General features: G+C 47.7%; 1 protein-coding gene across 3 annotated transcripts in view; it reads left to right on the top strand.

The window, feature by feature from the left end:
- Positions 1-15342, top strand: part of asic1b (acid-sensing (proton-gated) ion channel 1b) — a 279883-nt gene that overhangs the window by 231160 nt on the left and 33381 nt on the right. For all 3 annotated transcript variants that reach the window (XM_015959216.3, XM_054751934.2, XM_015959215.3), the window contains one exon: positions 4577-4704. In XM_015959216.3, the coding sequence (XP_015814702.1) occupies positions 4577-4704 (128 nt within the window). The remainder of the gene's footprint in view (positions 1-4576; positions 4705-15342) is intronic.

Raw genomic sequence — 15342 nt, 5'->3', positions numbered from 1 at the left:
TTGTTTGTTTGTTTGTTTGTTTGTTTGCTGCATTTCTGGTCACTGCTGACCCTGGAGTGTTGCCATCTCCAGTGTTTTCTGACCTCTCCAGCTCCTGAAGGAGACAATAGGCAAGAAAGATTGCTTTGTTGCATTTTGGAGGGTTTTTTTTTCCTTCTGAATCTTTTCCCATATATTAGCATAATGCTCTGTTTTTCCCTATATTTGGTCCAGAATAAGGATGAAGCAGAGGTTTCCTCCCACAAAAACTGGAGACAAACCTGCATTAATGGTATTGTGATGAATGATGCTCACAGATGAACATAAAGCTACCCCCAAAAATGATTTAAGTTATAGAAGGGAATTGCTCAACAGGGTGAGTTGCTTGTTTAAAAAATATATCCAACTCCAGAGAATATCAAAGTCTTAGAATAATCTTCCAGAGCCCTGACCTAAATCTTACTGAGCACCTTTGGGACTTTATGGAGAAAATACTAGCTGGATCACTCTGAGGGAATCGGAAAACCTGCGAACCCAAGCCAAATAAAAAGAGACGGACTATCAGAGAGGACAGATCTCCTGTGAAGAGAAGGTTTGAAGCTAATTTCTGCTGTGAACCAACAACATGAGGTCATAAAACATCTCAATGCAGGTGAAACGGGTCATCCTTACGCTGAACAAGCCAAACAAATTCACCTGCAGCAAGATGAGAATGGCGAAATAAAACAAATAAAATACCAGTTAGCTAAGCAACATAAAGAGACATGAACATCTAGAGAAAATAACTGATGTGGGAAATCACTGAATACTTTTTGATGGTGAAGAAAATCTCACTTTCAAGTGAAGAACCGCCTGAAGGAAACTAACATGTCATTCAGCAGTCTTAGAGAAGAATTACAAAATGCAAATACAAGAGATCCCCCTAAAATGCCAAATATTCAGCAGCTTCAAGACTCAAGTATTTTTTAAGTTATGTCGTTTTTTTAAAAGCATATTTAGAAATCTGAACATGTGTGGATTCCAGAGGCAGTGATAGTCTTCCTTTTCAGACATGGAATATTCTGCAATTGTGCAACTGAACATTGCCTCAGGTATGTTCTTGTAACTCAATGAAAAGAAAACAAAAGATTAATTTAGTTCTAAATGTTCAGGTGCCAACAGTTACAAAAAAATATTTGATGTTATTTTTGCTTGTAAAGTAAATTTGACCTCTAAGATTGTTTTATATTTTTAACCTTATGGGGGCAACAGTGACTTGCGTGTTTGCCCTGAAACCGGTGGGTTGCTGGTTTGAACCTAGGCTCCGCTCATGTAAGACGTGTCGTTGGGCAAGACACTTGGAGTGTTTGGTTACAGCAGCCATGCCTCTGTCCGTGAGCCCCAGGGCAGCTGTGGCTACAGTGTAGCCCATCACGAGCGTGTGAATGTGTGTGTGTGAATCAGTGAATGATTCACTTTAGTGTAAAGTGCTTTGGAGTCCTCTGTCCCAGAAAGGTGTTATACAAGTGCGGGTCATTTATTATTTACAATCATTTAGATGTAAAATGCATAAAATGTGTCTAAATTGATTTTTTTCCCATTATTTGCCAACTGTTCTTAGCACAAAAAGTACAAACATTAATGTTTTGTTGATTATTTCTTTGTTTTACCAATTTTCTTGGTTGCTTGTCATGCTGTACGTTCCTAGAGTGACCACCACCACCACGCTGTTACATGTGACCAGGCTGATGGGCAGCAAGAGGAAGTGGACCCAATCTCTTGTGGCAGACAGACGACAGATGATTTGCTATCTCCACAGCGAATCATCTGTCGTCATTTAGACCTATTATCCACATCCTCTACCCTCACACCAGCTAACTGCATGTCCTCTTCTACTGTTTGCTCAAAGATCTCCATTTTGTTTTACCATTCCACTTCCTTTCTGGTAGCTCCAAAACTCAGCATCCTTCTACCTGTGCAATCATTGTATGTCCTCTGGACATGTTCAAACCGTCTCAGTCTGTCCTCTCTGACTTCACCTCCAAAACATCTAAAATGTGTTGTCCTTCTGATGGACTTATTCCTGATCCTACCCTTGTCACTCCCAAAGAGAACCTCAACATTTTAAGCTCTGCAGCCGCTAGTTCTGCTTTTTGTCTTTTCTTCATGGACACCGTCTCTAAACCAGACTCCACGGCTGGTCTCACTACTGTCTTCAACACTTTTCCCTTCATTCTTGCTAAGTTAATTTAATCACACACCACAGCTGACATTTTTCTCCACCCATTCCAGCCTCTTTTGCTTTGGACCATAGTCCCTAAGGACTTCAAGTCCCCTCTACTTTCTACTTCTACTCCCCATATCAACACCACTCCTCTTGTGCCCCTCTCATGTACACACATGTATTCTATCGTGCTGTGACTAATCTTCATTCCACTTGAAGCTTTTCCTCTTTTTTAACTAATAATCAAACATGCAAACATGATAGTCAGCAGAGACTCGTGTCTAACATGATCTGTCCACATCCTTATAAGTTGATGCACTTCAAGTAACTCAAATGCACAATGCCTACAAGTAATACCTTGCAGTAAAGGAGGTTAATTAGTCTTTCCGAAGCCAAAAGGTTTATGGGCAAGAGGTGTTGTTGCAACAAAGAAATCAACCAAACACAAATTTCCTTATTTTTTGTGTGGGATTGTTTTAGCTGCAGAAAGAATGATTCCATAAGAAGGACAGCTCCTGTTAGATGTTTTGGAGATGAACTAATGGAAAACACAACAGAAACAGGAGCAAAAAAATGTGTGTTTGGTTTGCTGGGACGTTTTATTGGATTTTTAAGCCTCAAGGTTGTACATTTATTGTTAACTATCTGTGGTTTTATTGGTTTTGCTGATGAGAAATTCCCTGTGTAATATTTACATATCTGGAATTCTTTTATCTTTTTGTCGATATTCAGATTTTCTAAACACAACAGATGGCCTTGATTTAAATGGCTGTTCTACCCCTAAGTGAAATTTTGTCTATTTTTGTATGAGAAAAAAGCATTTTGTAACCAGCACAGTAATTCTCCTGATCTTGTAGCAGTCTGTCTACTTTAGCTTAGCATAAGCAATGTGTCACAACGTGGCGGTGAGTGAGGCAGATACAAGGATCCACATGCGGGTGAGGGAAGCAGGGAGGCAGACAAACTGGAACGAGTAAGTGTCTTTAATGAGGAGAGCACGCAGGACAATGAAACAATGAGCCAACCAGACAAACGGGACTAACAGGTTTTAAATATAGGAGGAGCTGGGACCTTGGGTGATTGGGAGACGAGAGGCAGGTGGGAGCAATTAACATGGACACAGGACTGAACAGAATGGGGAGACAGGAAGTAAAGACAGGAAGTAAAGAGCAGGAATTAGCATTTTGTGTGCAAAATGATTAAAATTACTCAATGATGATACCAATTGTTACTGGTGAGCTCAATAATCATGTTAACTGCAAATGTAAAGTAAGAAATGACATGAAGAATTTTCAGGAGCCGATTTAGACTTGGGACTACGTTAAAACAAAGCACCACTGTAAGCCGCCGCTGCATGGCGCATGGATACAACACAGCAGTCTCACTTACCTAACTCTGGGGAATACGGCAATAGACAAACTTTTACTTAAGGGTGACATATCCCTTTAAGGATTACATGTACTTTTCTAAGTGGAAGGTTGAGTCACTTCCTGTTATATTTACTGTATATGTGCAGCTCTAAGTCTGGAGCATTTGTTTTGGCAGCAGCACAAAACGGTTTGATACCCCATCTCTCCAGAGCAACGCATTACAGTTCAAATCTGTCTCACTTTGTTGAGGCTTTCTAGTAAAATTCCAGCCACATCTCTGAGATCAGTGAGAAAACAGTGAGAAAGCCGTATTCTTAGACGATCATAGCAAGTGACAGCTAGAGAGAGGGGAGGCGAGTGGGCAGAAAACAGACATCCTAGCTCATTTCAGAGGAGCAAATTTTCTAGACTCCAACCTGCCATCACCACAAAAGGCAGTTTTAGGTCACCGCACTTGTGATAGAAATATGTTCGTATATGTCTGAATCTGTGTGTGATTGAGGTTTTCCTCTCTACGAAGAATTTGAGAGGCCCCTCTGCTTGATTTAATATCCATACATCAAAGTCGTGTATGGAAGGAAGCTCTCAGCTGTATTAATTTTCCTTTTTCCCTCGTCATTTTATGTTTATTTATTTATACATTTGCTATCATTTCCCTTACCGTGAAAACAGCTTCTGTGGGGGAAGTATTCCCGTTCAATAATCTATTTTGAAAGCCCATCAGCTTTATCTTTTCACTCCTGATTAAAGGCGTTATTAACTCCCCAAACACCACCAATGAGTTTGTCATTCATGGAGAGTCTAGCGTATGGATTTTTGATGGATAGGCGATCAGAGCGTAAAATAAGACTTTGTCGCTCTTGGTTCCCAGTTTGTTTTACACTCCCCGACTCAAACACACTCTGCAAAGCTCCGGCTCTGTCAAGTTTGTAATGACTGCTTCTGATTAGACGGTGTAGGCCAACGTGTGCATACAAATCATCATCCCTTGGTTGTAACCATGCTAACCTTTTACTCTCCACAGATGAAACATCATTCGAAGCAGGGATTAAAGTTCAGATCCACACCCAGGATGAGCCGCCTTTCATTGACCAGCTGGGATTCGGAGTGGCACCGGGGTTTCAGACCTTCGTTTCCTGTCAGGAACAACGGGTATGTCTTGGAAGAGATAAAATAAAATGTTAGAAGTGTTGTGCATTTTTCTAATGAAAGAAGTCATTTAAGCAAGCTTTTTCATTACATTGTAAAAAATAATTGTTTAATTCGGGCTGCGCAGTGGCGCAATGGTTAGAGCTGTTGTCTTGCAGCAAGAAGGTCCTGGGTTCGCTTCCCGGCCTGGAATCTTTCTGCATGGAGTTTGCATGTTCTCCCTGTGCATGCGTGGGTTCTCTCCGGGTACACTGGCTTCCTCCCACAGTCCAAAAACATGACTGTTAGGTTGATTGGTCTGTCTAAATTGTCCTTAGGTGTGAGCGTGTGTGTGTGTGATTGTTTGTCCTGTGTGTCTCTGAGTTGCCCTGCGATGGACTGGCACTCTGTCCAGGATGTACCCCGCCTGATTGCCCATTGACCGCTGGAGATAGGCACTAGCCCCCCGCGACCCTAAATGGACAAGTGGGTTCAGACAATAGATGGATGGATGAATTGTTTACTTCATCAAAACACATTTCTATTCACTAAAAACTTGTAATTTAGCAGTTGTTTATCATCCTGTTTTTTTATTTATCAGTGCAGATGATAAATTGCATCGATTGCAAAACTTTTGCTAAACATGTGTAAAAATGTATGCATTTTTCAAATTCTTTTGGGTCAGAAAAAAAAGTCTCCTTAAATGTTTGAAAGCATTACCCACAATGCACCATGACCCCGGATGGTGTCCCCCTATCAAATAGAGATGCATGAAACTGTTAAAGAACATCAAATTAACAGTAATGTTACTAAAGTGACTATTCACCGAAATGTTTCACATTTGAGGTTGCACAATACTGACTGATTGACAAAGCCTGAGATGATTGGAAACAACAACAGCGAGAAAATAAAAAATATTAAAAAGATTATAAATAAGTAAAAATCCTGCTGGGGAGTTTGTTCTGAAGGGATAATATGTAAAAAAAAAACATTTTACTGTTCCAGTATCACGGTCTGGGTTCTCCCCTGCCATTCTCTGAGTGTTTTTTTTTTAGTTTCCTTCAGCAGGTGGGTGTGTCTGGAGGTGGCCAAGCTGCAGATCATTCGCTCATCAGCCGGTCAGGTGTATTTAAGCAGCTGAGAGATGCCATCACTTCGCTGGATGATTACTCTACCTGGAAAACCCTCTACTCCCATCTCTGACCGACTGAACTTTGGATTATCTCTACACACTGCTCATCTCTCAGCCCGTCCCTGACCATCCACCTCCTGCTGCCCCACCAAGACCAACCTGGATCCGTACTACCGCACGACTCAGCTCCCTCAACCTCCAACCCTGGATTCCTACTCCCTGTAAGTCCCTCCAACCCTGGATTCCTACTCCCTGTAAGTCCCTCCAACCCAGACCGGACCACCGTCCCTCACTCGAGCCATTACGCCACCAAGACCATTCCCGCACCAGATCTCTGTCGGAAGAACTCAGCAAATTTTGTTGCTCTTTTAGTTTCTCCCTTAATAAATAATTGTTTAAAACTTTCGCCCTTGTCTGAGAACTGATTCTGTATGTCGTGGGTTAGTCACTTACCTCACAACATGACAGAATCATCCAGCCAATCTTCTAACCTCAGTACCGAATCAGTTCCTCCCGTCATCGCTGCAACCTTGTCTCAGCACAGTGCCACACTCCAATCCCTCTCGGATCAACTAACCAAACCTTGTTTCAGCTGGGCATTTTGGTAAAACAACTCAACGACAGACTAACCTCTCCAGAACCCACTGTTTCTCCAACCCTGAGTCCGCCCGGACCTGTTTCTCCTGCACCATCCGGTCCGCCCAACTTCCGGGTCGCCACGTCACCTCCACCTGAGACGTTCAACAGCAACCGAAATGTTTGTAGGGGCTTTCTCCTCCAGTGCCATTTGGCTTTTCAACGGTCTCCTGAATCCTTCGCAACCGACGCAGCCAAGATCTCCTATATTGTTGGGCTACTGCGCGGCAAGGCACTCAGGTGGGAGGAGGCAAAGAGCCGTACCTCTAGCTTCCTCACGAGCTCATTAAGTGATTTCCTGTCTGAGTTTAACTTGACATTTGATAGTTCCGAGTCCGCTTCAGAGCTCGCAAGACAGATCTGGAGTTTACGCCAGGGTAAACAGTCGGTGGCTGATTTCGCCATAGAGTTCCAGACCTTAGCAGCCACTTCAGCTCTCTAATGCCTCCCTTAAGGGAGCCTTCTCACGGGCCTTCAATGTACAACTCCAGGATCAGCTGGCTTTTTGTCAGGAATCCCCAGATCTAGAGGGACTGATAACGTGATGTAACAGGATTGAGAGGAGACTCCAGGCTCGACACAAAGGTAATAACTCATTTGCTCCTTTTCATAACCACCACCAGTCCAGTTTACCTTAGTCAGCCCCAGCTTCACTCCCAAGCGAACCCATGCAGATCGGCCAGACAAAACTAAGCCAAGAGGAGAGAAATAAAAGACTGAGAGCTGGTCTTTGTTTATATTGTGGATTATCTGGCCATTTTGTTTCTGATTGTCCCAGCCAGTTAAACCCCAAGGCCCATCAGTAGCTCCGAGCCCATAGGGTTTCGTCTTTGGATGGCAGTTCACTAACCCCCATCACCCACAAGACTGCTCCTGTTCGACTCCTGATTTCAGGTAACCATCAGGAAGAGTTAACATTTTTTGTGTTCCCATCTCCTCAGTCTCCGGTCATCCTGGGACATCCTTGGCTCAAGAACCACAACCCCCACATCAACTGGTTGTCCAACAAGGTCGAGATGTGGAGCAATAAATGTCACACCACCTGCCTAGGCTCAGCCCGTCTCAGTTCCGAGCTTCGATCCCCGGAAATATCACCTCCTAACCTCACTGGAGTTCCCATCGCATACCACAACCTTCAACAGGTATTTTCCAAAGACAAGGCATCCTCCTTACCTCCACACAGACCATATGATTGTGCTATTGACCTGCTTCCTGCAGCATCTCTTCCCTCTAGTCGTCTTTACAGCATCTCCAAGCCCAAACGTGAATGCATGGAGAAATACATCTCGGAGTCCCTGGTTTCTGGCATTATCCGACCCTCTACATCTCCCCTGGGGTGGGTTTTTTCTTTGTGTCCAAGAAGGAAGGTTCTCTCCAGCCATGCATTGACTACCGAGGGCTAAACCAGATAGCAGTACGAAATAAGTACCCGTTACCCTTATTATCATCTACATTCGAACCCATACAGGATGCAACCATTTTCACAAAACTGCATCTTCGGAACGCTTACCACCTGGCACGGATAAGGGTAGGAGACGAATGGAAGATGGCTTTCAAGATCCCTGTTGGACATTTAGAGTATTTGGTAATGCCTTTTGGTCTCACAAATGCCCCAGCGGCTTTACATTCCCTGGTAAACTTCATTTTGAGTGATTATCTGAATAAGTTTGTCACCATTTATCTGGATGATATTTTGATTTTTTCGAGGACCCCCGAGGAACATTCAGGACACGTCCTTGCCATCCTCCAATGCCTGCTGGAGAATCGTCTCTACGTCAAGGCGGAGAAGTGTGAGTTCCACGTTCCGTCCGTCAAGTTCTTGGGGTTTGTTATTGAGAGTGGTAGACTGGGACCCGATCCTGAAAAGGTACAAGCAGTCCAGGACTGGCCCACACCCACGACACGCAAACAGTTGCAAAGGTTTCTCGGATTTGCAGATTTTTACAGACGCTTTATCAAAGGGTACAGTCAAATTGCCACGCCCCTAACTCAGTTGACCTCTGTCAAGGTACCCTTTTCCTGGAACCCTGAAGCCACCAGGGCTTTTTCTGCGTTAAAAGAGAGATTTGTTAAAGCTCCTGTGCTCACCCATCCTAACGTGATGCCTCCGACACAGGAGTAGGGGCTGTTCTGTCTCAAATCTCTCCCACAGACCACCGTCTCCATCCCTGTGCCTTCTCGCGACACCTCTCTCCAGCCAAGAGAAACAACAACGTCGGGGATCAGGAACTTCTGGCAATAACACTCACCTAGGAGGAGTGGAGACACTGGTTGGAGGGAGCTGAGCACCCCATTGTGATATGGACAGATCACAAAAACCTTGCCTGTCTAAAGGAAGCCAAGAGATTAAATCTGCGACAGTCCAGGTGGTCTCTGTTTTCCTCCTGGTTTCATTTCATTATCTCTTACAGACCTGGCACCAAGAATGCAAGACCCGATGCCCTGTCCCGACAGTACTCTGTAACCCAGATCCGGAACCAGATACAATCATTCCTTCAGACTGTGTCCTTGGAGCCATCACCTGGGAAATTCGGGACCAAGTACTCAAGGCCCTGAAGACTGCTCCCAGCCCAGACAAGGTACCTCACAACACTCTGTTCGTTCCCTCCTCTGTCAGGAACAAGGTCACCCATTGGGCCCATACGGCAACATTTTCTGTTCACCCCGGAGTTAGCCGAACTGTGGCACTCATCCGACGGTCGTTTTGGTGGCCCAACAAGTTCAAAGAGGTGAAGGAATACATAGTTGCTTGCCAGACATGTGCCAGAAATAAATGTAGTAATCAACCACCCCATGGCTTATTAAATCCATCACCTGTCCCGTCCAGACCGTGGTCCCATATAGCAATGGATTTTGTTACCGGTCTTCCCCCCTCTCGTGGGTTTTCTGTATTCGTGACTGTAGTAGACAAGTTCTCCAAGGCCTATCACCTCATACCTTTAAAGGTCCTCCCCTCTGCCGCCGAGTCAGCAACCTTGCTGATAAAGCACGTTTTCAGATTGCATGGCATCCCCGCAGAGATACTCTCCGACCGAGGCCCCCAGTTCATCTCCCGAGTTTGGAGGGAGGAGTTTGGATTTCGCCACCTGCCTCGGGGCCAAGGTCGCCCTTAGCTCCGGATTCCACCCTCAATCAAACGGACAGTGTAACAGGATGAATCAGGAGTTGGAAGCTATGCTCCGCTGCCTATGCTTATCTAACCCCTCCAATTGAAGTTCCCAGTTATCCTGGTTCGAATATGCCCACAAAGCCCATGTATCCTCTGCTAACGGGTTGTCCCCGTTCGAGTCTTCCATTGGTTTTCAACCCTGCCTGTGGTCGTCCACACAACGTGCTCTCCAGAGGACTGCAGACCGCAACTGGCTCCTTGCCGATCGGCATTGGCGGCCTGCACCGGACTATGAACCTGGACAGCGCGTCTGGTTGTCAACCAGGGACATCAGGTTCAAGGATCACTGTAAAAAGCTCTCCCCCAGATTCATCCGCCCGTACACCATTTCCTTTGTCATTAACCCTTCCTCTGTCCGCCTGGATCTGCCACCTCACATAAAGGTACATCCCGTGTTCCATGTGTCCCTGCTGAAACCTGTCTCTTCCAGTCGCCTCTGCCCTCCACCTGATCCTCCGCCTCCTGTCCAGCTCGCTGATGGGGGTCTTGGCTACCGGGTTCGATGCCTCCTGGATGTTCGGCATTGTGGCCGGGGCCGCCAGCACTTGGTTGAATGGGAGGGTTATGGGCCTGAGCACCGGCAATGGGTCCCGGGGTCCTGGATCGAGGATCCCTCCCTCATTAGGGATTTCGAGGCGGCCCGGGCTGCCTCCTCTTGTGCCTCCTCCTCCTCTGCTTGGACGCTGGGTGGCGTCCCTTAGGATGGGGTACTGTCACGGTCTGGGTTCTCCCCTGCCATTCTCTGTGTTTTTTTTTAGTTTCCTTCTGCAGGTGGGAGTGTCTGGAGGTGGCCAAGCTGCAGATCATCCGATCATCAGCCGGTCAGGTGTATTTAAGCAGCTGAGAGATGCCATCACTTACCTCACAACTGCAGAACAACAGTTACATCATAATCTACTGAAATTTCAGGTAGTGGCCTATTTTAATGGATCTGCATCAGATATATCAACATATAGCACAAGAACATTTGAATTATAACAGCAAATTGCAAAAAAGGTTTATTACAGAAGACAAAAAATACAAAACTAGTGAGTTATAAGAAAAAAAATTTATGCTTTTTTATAAGAGTCACATTTCTGATCAAATCAAAAGTCGTGGATTAAAAAAGGCAAATCTGAGAAACCCATTCATGGAAGGATTCACCTTATTTAAACTGAAAATGTATTTATTCAGTTGTTGGTATACAAGTTTCATATTTTATACCTCTGTGGATTCTATCTAATCTTCAACTTGATTGAAAAATATTTTCTTAATTTATGTAAGAAAAAAACAACATTGGAAGGCTTCAGAAACTCTAATTTGCTTTAGCCTTGAGCAGGGAGGATTAGAGAACTACTGCAGCCTTGTACACTTGTTTGACTCCAGCCCTCAAACGCTGATCCCAACTGATGTTGCCTCAAAATAGCTAACGTCCCCATACCCAGAGGCATGCATCATTTTCTCTGCAACACTTTACGCAACTTTGCCCACAAATAATGTAACACTCCTCAGAACTGGTACACAGTTTAGATGTGTAAAATTAAATTCCCCCTGAGAGTATTTATAAGATTACTTATTTTTTGGGAGCATCAAAGAAGTAGTTTTGTGAAGTCTGTGGTTACACAGCTTGACGAGAAGCTCTATCCCTGCACACATCATCAACAATGTCTCTGCCTTTGATGTTGTTTCCGATTATAGTAGAAGTGTGTGTATATGCATGGGTGTGTTTTAACTTCTGACTTTCATGCATATGTTGAGATAATGGCTTATTTAAACATACGGCAGCATTTTAAGGGTTAAAACTAAAGCACAGGGGTGACACTGTCACGCTGCCCCCTTCACAACCCTCGACATCCTCCGGGGGAGGACCACACACTCACTCAGGCCAACCGAACTCCACTACCCAGCATTCCCAGCGCCAGTCTTCCGGCCCACGTCACCCGCCACATCTACATAAGGAAGTACAGCTCAACGCCAAACCACTCGGTCTTCATTCTAACCGAACTGTGCTCTGAGTTCCGACCAGATCCAACCCTATCACTCAGCCCGTTCTGACCAGATCAGCCTGTGCTACTCACCCTGCCGACTCAAAGTAAGTCAGCTTGTTACCTTTTGGAGCCGCCGTGCTCTCCAGTCATAATACGGTTGATTCCTAGATCAAACCGCGTGTCAGTCTGCCTGGCGTCAGTCACTCCGCGCTTGGGTTTAAAAACACGCTACATCCCGAACTCTCGCTCTGGTTCAGCTCAGCTCGAGTCAGGCCTTACAGGATGACTGAGTCGAGTATTGACCCAGCAGAGTTTGAGTCCCTGTGATCGCAGGTGGTCCAGATGGGAGTTACTGTGGGATGCCTAGCTGACAAGATGGATTCCATAGCCACAGTAGTTCTCCAGCTTTCCGCTGTGCACCAGCAGCAGCAGACCTCCAGAGAATGGGAGCTACCGATTCTCAGCCTCCCGGAGAAGTGGGACGGGACGCACGGCTCCCCTGAGGGAATGTTAGCAACACTGCCATGACTTTCGAGTGTCAGCCCCACCGCTATGCTACAGCCCGCTCCCGCATGGCTCTACTCACCTCCCTCCTCATCGGCCGAGCTCAGGAGTGGGCTGCAGCCCTGTACAACAAGAAATCAGAGGCCTGCAATAACTATGACGTTTTTATGGCCGAACTGAGGAGGACTTTCGTTCCCCCCAGCGACGAGATATCGACGGAGGCCCAACTCCTTCAGCTCCGACAGGGGAGTCAGACTGTAGCCCAGTACACATCCTGATTCCGAACTACGGCTGCCAAACTGCAATGGGGGATGATGCTCTGAAAGCAGTCTACCTTGAAGGGCTCTCCCCTCGTATCCGAGACGGGGTGATAGGGAGGGAGACCCCAGAGACCCTGGACGAGGTGGCCGACCTCGCTCTTCAGATGGACCTGTGTCTTTTTACCCATCAATCCGCTGAACCGCCTGTAACAACAACCTCAGCACCAGCCCGTCCTCGCCCAGTCAGCTTGTCCCCTGATGAACCCATGCAGCTGGGACACCTGAACCCAGAAGAGAGAGAGAGAGACGCTATAGGGAGGGGCCGTGCGCCTATTGTGGTGCTCCTGGCCATCGGCGTATCACCTGTCTCCTCCGGCCGGGAAACACAGAATCCAAGTAGGCAGCAGCAGAGGGGTCCTACTTGGAGTAACCGGAGCCCCCTCAACCCGCACCCTGCTCCCAGTCACTCTTCATCTTCCCCAGGGACCCGTCGAGCTGGAGGCGCTCCTGGACTCCGGAGCAGCCCACTGCTTCATGGATCAAGATCTAGCCTCTCGACTTCACATTCCCCTGTCCTCCCTCCGCCGGACCATTCCTGTCACCTCCGTGGATGGAACCCCCCTCAGACCATATCCAATCCGCCAAGAGACGGTTAATCTCTGCATGGACATACTCCCCCACTCCAAGACTCTCCGGTTCCTCATTGCCCCCCCCCCCCCCCCCCCACCACCCCCGATCCTGTGTCACTCCTGGTTCCTGCGCCATAATCCCCAGGTCTCCTGGTTGTCTGGTTGGGTGCTTACCTGGGGTGCTGCCTGCCATTCTCATCAACCTCCTCAACTCGACTCAGAGCCTGGCCACCCGGTTCCTGTGGACGTCGATAGTTCACAGTTCCCCTCCTGTTACCATGACCTGGCTCAGGTTTTTTCGAAGAGTCCTACCACCATCTTGCCTCCTCATCGCCCTTATGACCTGGAGATAAAACTCCTGCCCGGTTCTGTTCCACCATGGGGCCGCTTGTACTCCCTGTCCCCAGCAGAGACTCAGGCCATGGATGCCTATATCGCTGACGCTCTTCAACATGGGTTCATCCGCCCTTCCACCTCGCCAGGAGCCGCAGGGTTTTTCTTCGTCAAGAAGAAGGAAGGGGGTCTTCAACCCTGCATTGATTATCAGGGTTTAAATAGGATCACGGTCCGAGATCGTCACCCCTTGCCCTTGATGACCACCACCCTGGACTTAGTATCCCAGTCCTAGTCAGGATAAAGCAAGGTGATGAGTGGAAGACCACCTTTATCACCCCGACAGGCCACTGGGAATACTTAGTGTTGCCTTTTGGCCTATGCAACAGCCCCGCAGTTTTCCAACGCCTGATCACGGATGTCCTGAGGGACATGTTGGGCAGATGGGTTTTCGTTTATCTCGATGATATATTGATTTATTCCCAAACCCTGGAGGAGCACGTCACACACGTCCAAGCAGTCCTTTCCCGGTTGTTGGAGAACCGGCTCTAATGTAAGTTAGAGAAGTGTGCCTTTCACCAGGAGACCATCTCCTTTCTGGGGTTTGTCATCTCATCTCATGGTTTCTCAATGGACCCCCAGAAAGTCCAGGCTGTGGCCCAGTGGCCGATACCCACTTCCCTGAAACAGCTTCAGAGCTTCCTGGGATTCTCGAATTTCAATTGCCGCTTTATACGCGGTTTCAGCTCCATCGCAGCTCCTTTCACTGCCCTAACCAGATCGTCCAACCAGACCCGCCCATTCCGTCTAACTCCTGAGGCCACACAGGCTTTCCACACCCTGGTCCACCGCTTCACCACTGCTCCCATCCTCGTACATCCGGATCCAACAAAACCTTTCGTAGTGGAGGTGGACGCTTCTGAGGTGGGGGCAGGGGTGGTCCTGTCCCAACGTGGTCCCGACTCTAAGCTTCATCCCTGTGCCTACTTTTCCCGTAAATTCTCTCCAACCCAAAGTAATTATGGGGTAGGCGACAGGGAGCTCCTGGCCATTGAATGGGCCTTGGAGGAATGGCGGCAGTGGTTGTTGGGTACGCCGAACCCATTTACCATTTGAACGGACCACCAGAACCTCATCCACATCCAGAACGCTCGACAACTCAATCCCCGTCAAGCCTGCTGGGCACTGTTCTTTGAATCATTCCACTTCCACCTGGCCTACCATCCTAGTTCAAAGAATCTGAAGGCTGACACCCTTTCCCACCGTTACACCCAATCTGCACCCATCAGGGAACCGCCACCCATTCTACCAGCCCAGAAGTTCATCACAGCTCTCCACTGGCCAGTGGAGGATGCCATCCGGGCTGCCTTGCCAGCCAGTCCCGCACGTGCCAACGCGCCCTCCGACCGGCTTTATGTGCCTTCCACCTGCCGCTCTGAAGCCCTGGCCTGGGGGCATGCCTCCCGCTTTGCTGGTCACCAAGGTGAAACCCGAACCCTCCAGTTCCTACGACGTGCGCTATGGTGGCCCTCTATGGCCAAAGATGTCCAAGAATATGTGGCCGCCTGTCCCACTTGCGCCCGCTCCAAGACCCCAAACCAGCCCCCGACTGGAGATCTACACCCTCTCCCAATTCCACACCGACCATGGTCCCACATCGGCCTAGACTTTGTCACAGGGTACCTCCTGTCAACCAGCTCGAGACCATCCTAACCATCGTGGACAGATTCACGAAAGCGGTCCACCTAGCGGCTCTTCCTGGCCTGCCCACAGCCAAGCAGACGGCCGAGATCCTCCTGGAGCAGGCCGTGCGCCTCCATGGGTTTCCCCAGGACATTGTCTCGGATCGGGGACTCCAGTTCATGTCAAGATTCTGGAGGGCTTTCTGTCGGCTGGTTGGTGCCAGTAGTAGTCTCTCCTCTGGCTACCACCCCCAAACTAATGGGCAGACTGAGCGCGCAAATCAGCAACTTGGTCGGTACCTCCGCTGCTTTGTCTCCTCCCAACCAACCACTTGGCCCAAATACCTCTT

Source organism: Nothobranchius furzeri, chromosome 3 (genome assembly GCF_043380555.1).
Source record: "Nothobranchius furzeri strain GRZ-AD chromosome 3, NfurGRZ-RIMD1, whole genome shotgun sequence".
Classification (NCBI taxonomy): domain Eukaryota; kingdom Metazoa; phylum Chordata; class Actinopteri; order Cyprinodontiformes; family Nothobranchiidae; genus Nothobranchius; species Nothobranchius furzeri.
Note: the sequence above shows the minus strand (reverse complement) of the source record. Positions and strands in the feature narration are given on the sequence as shown.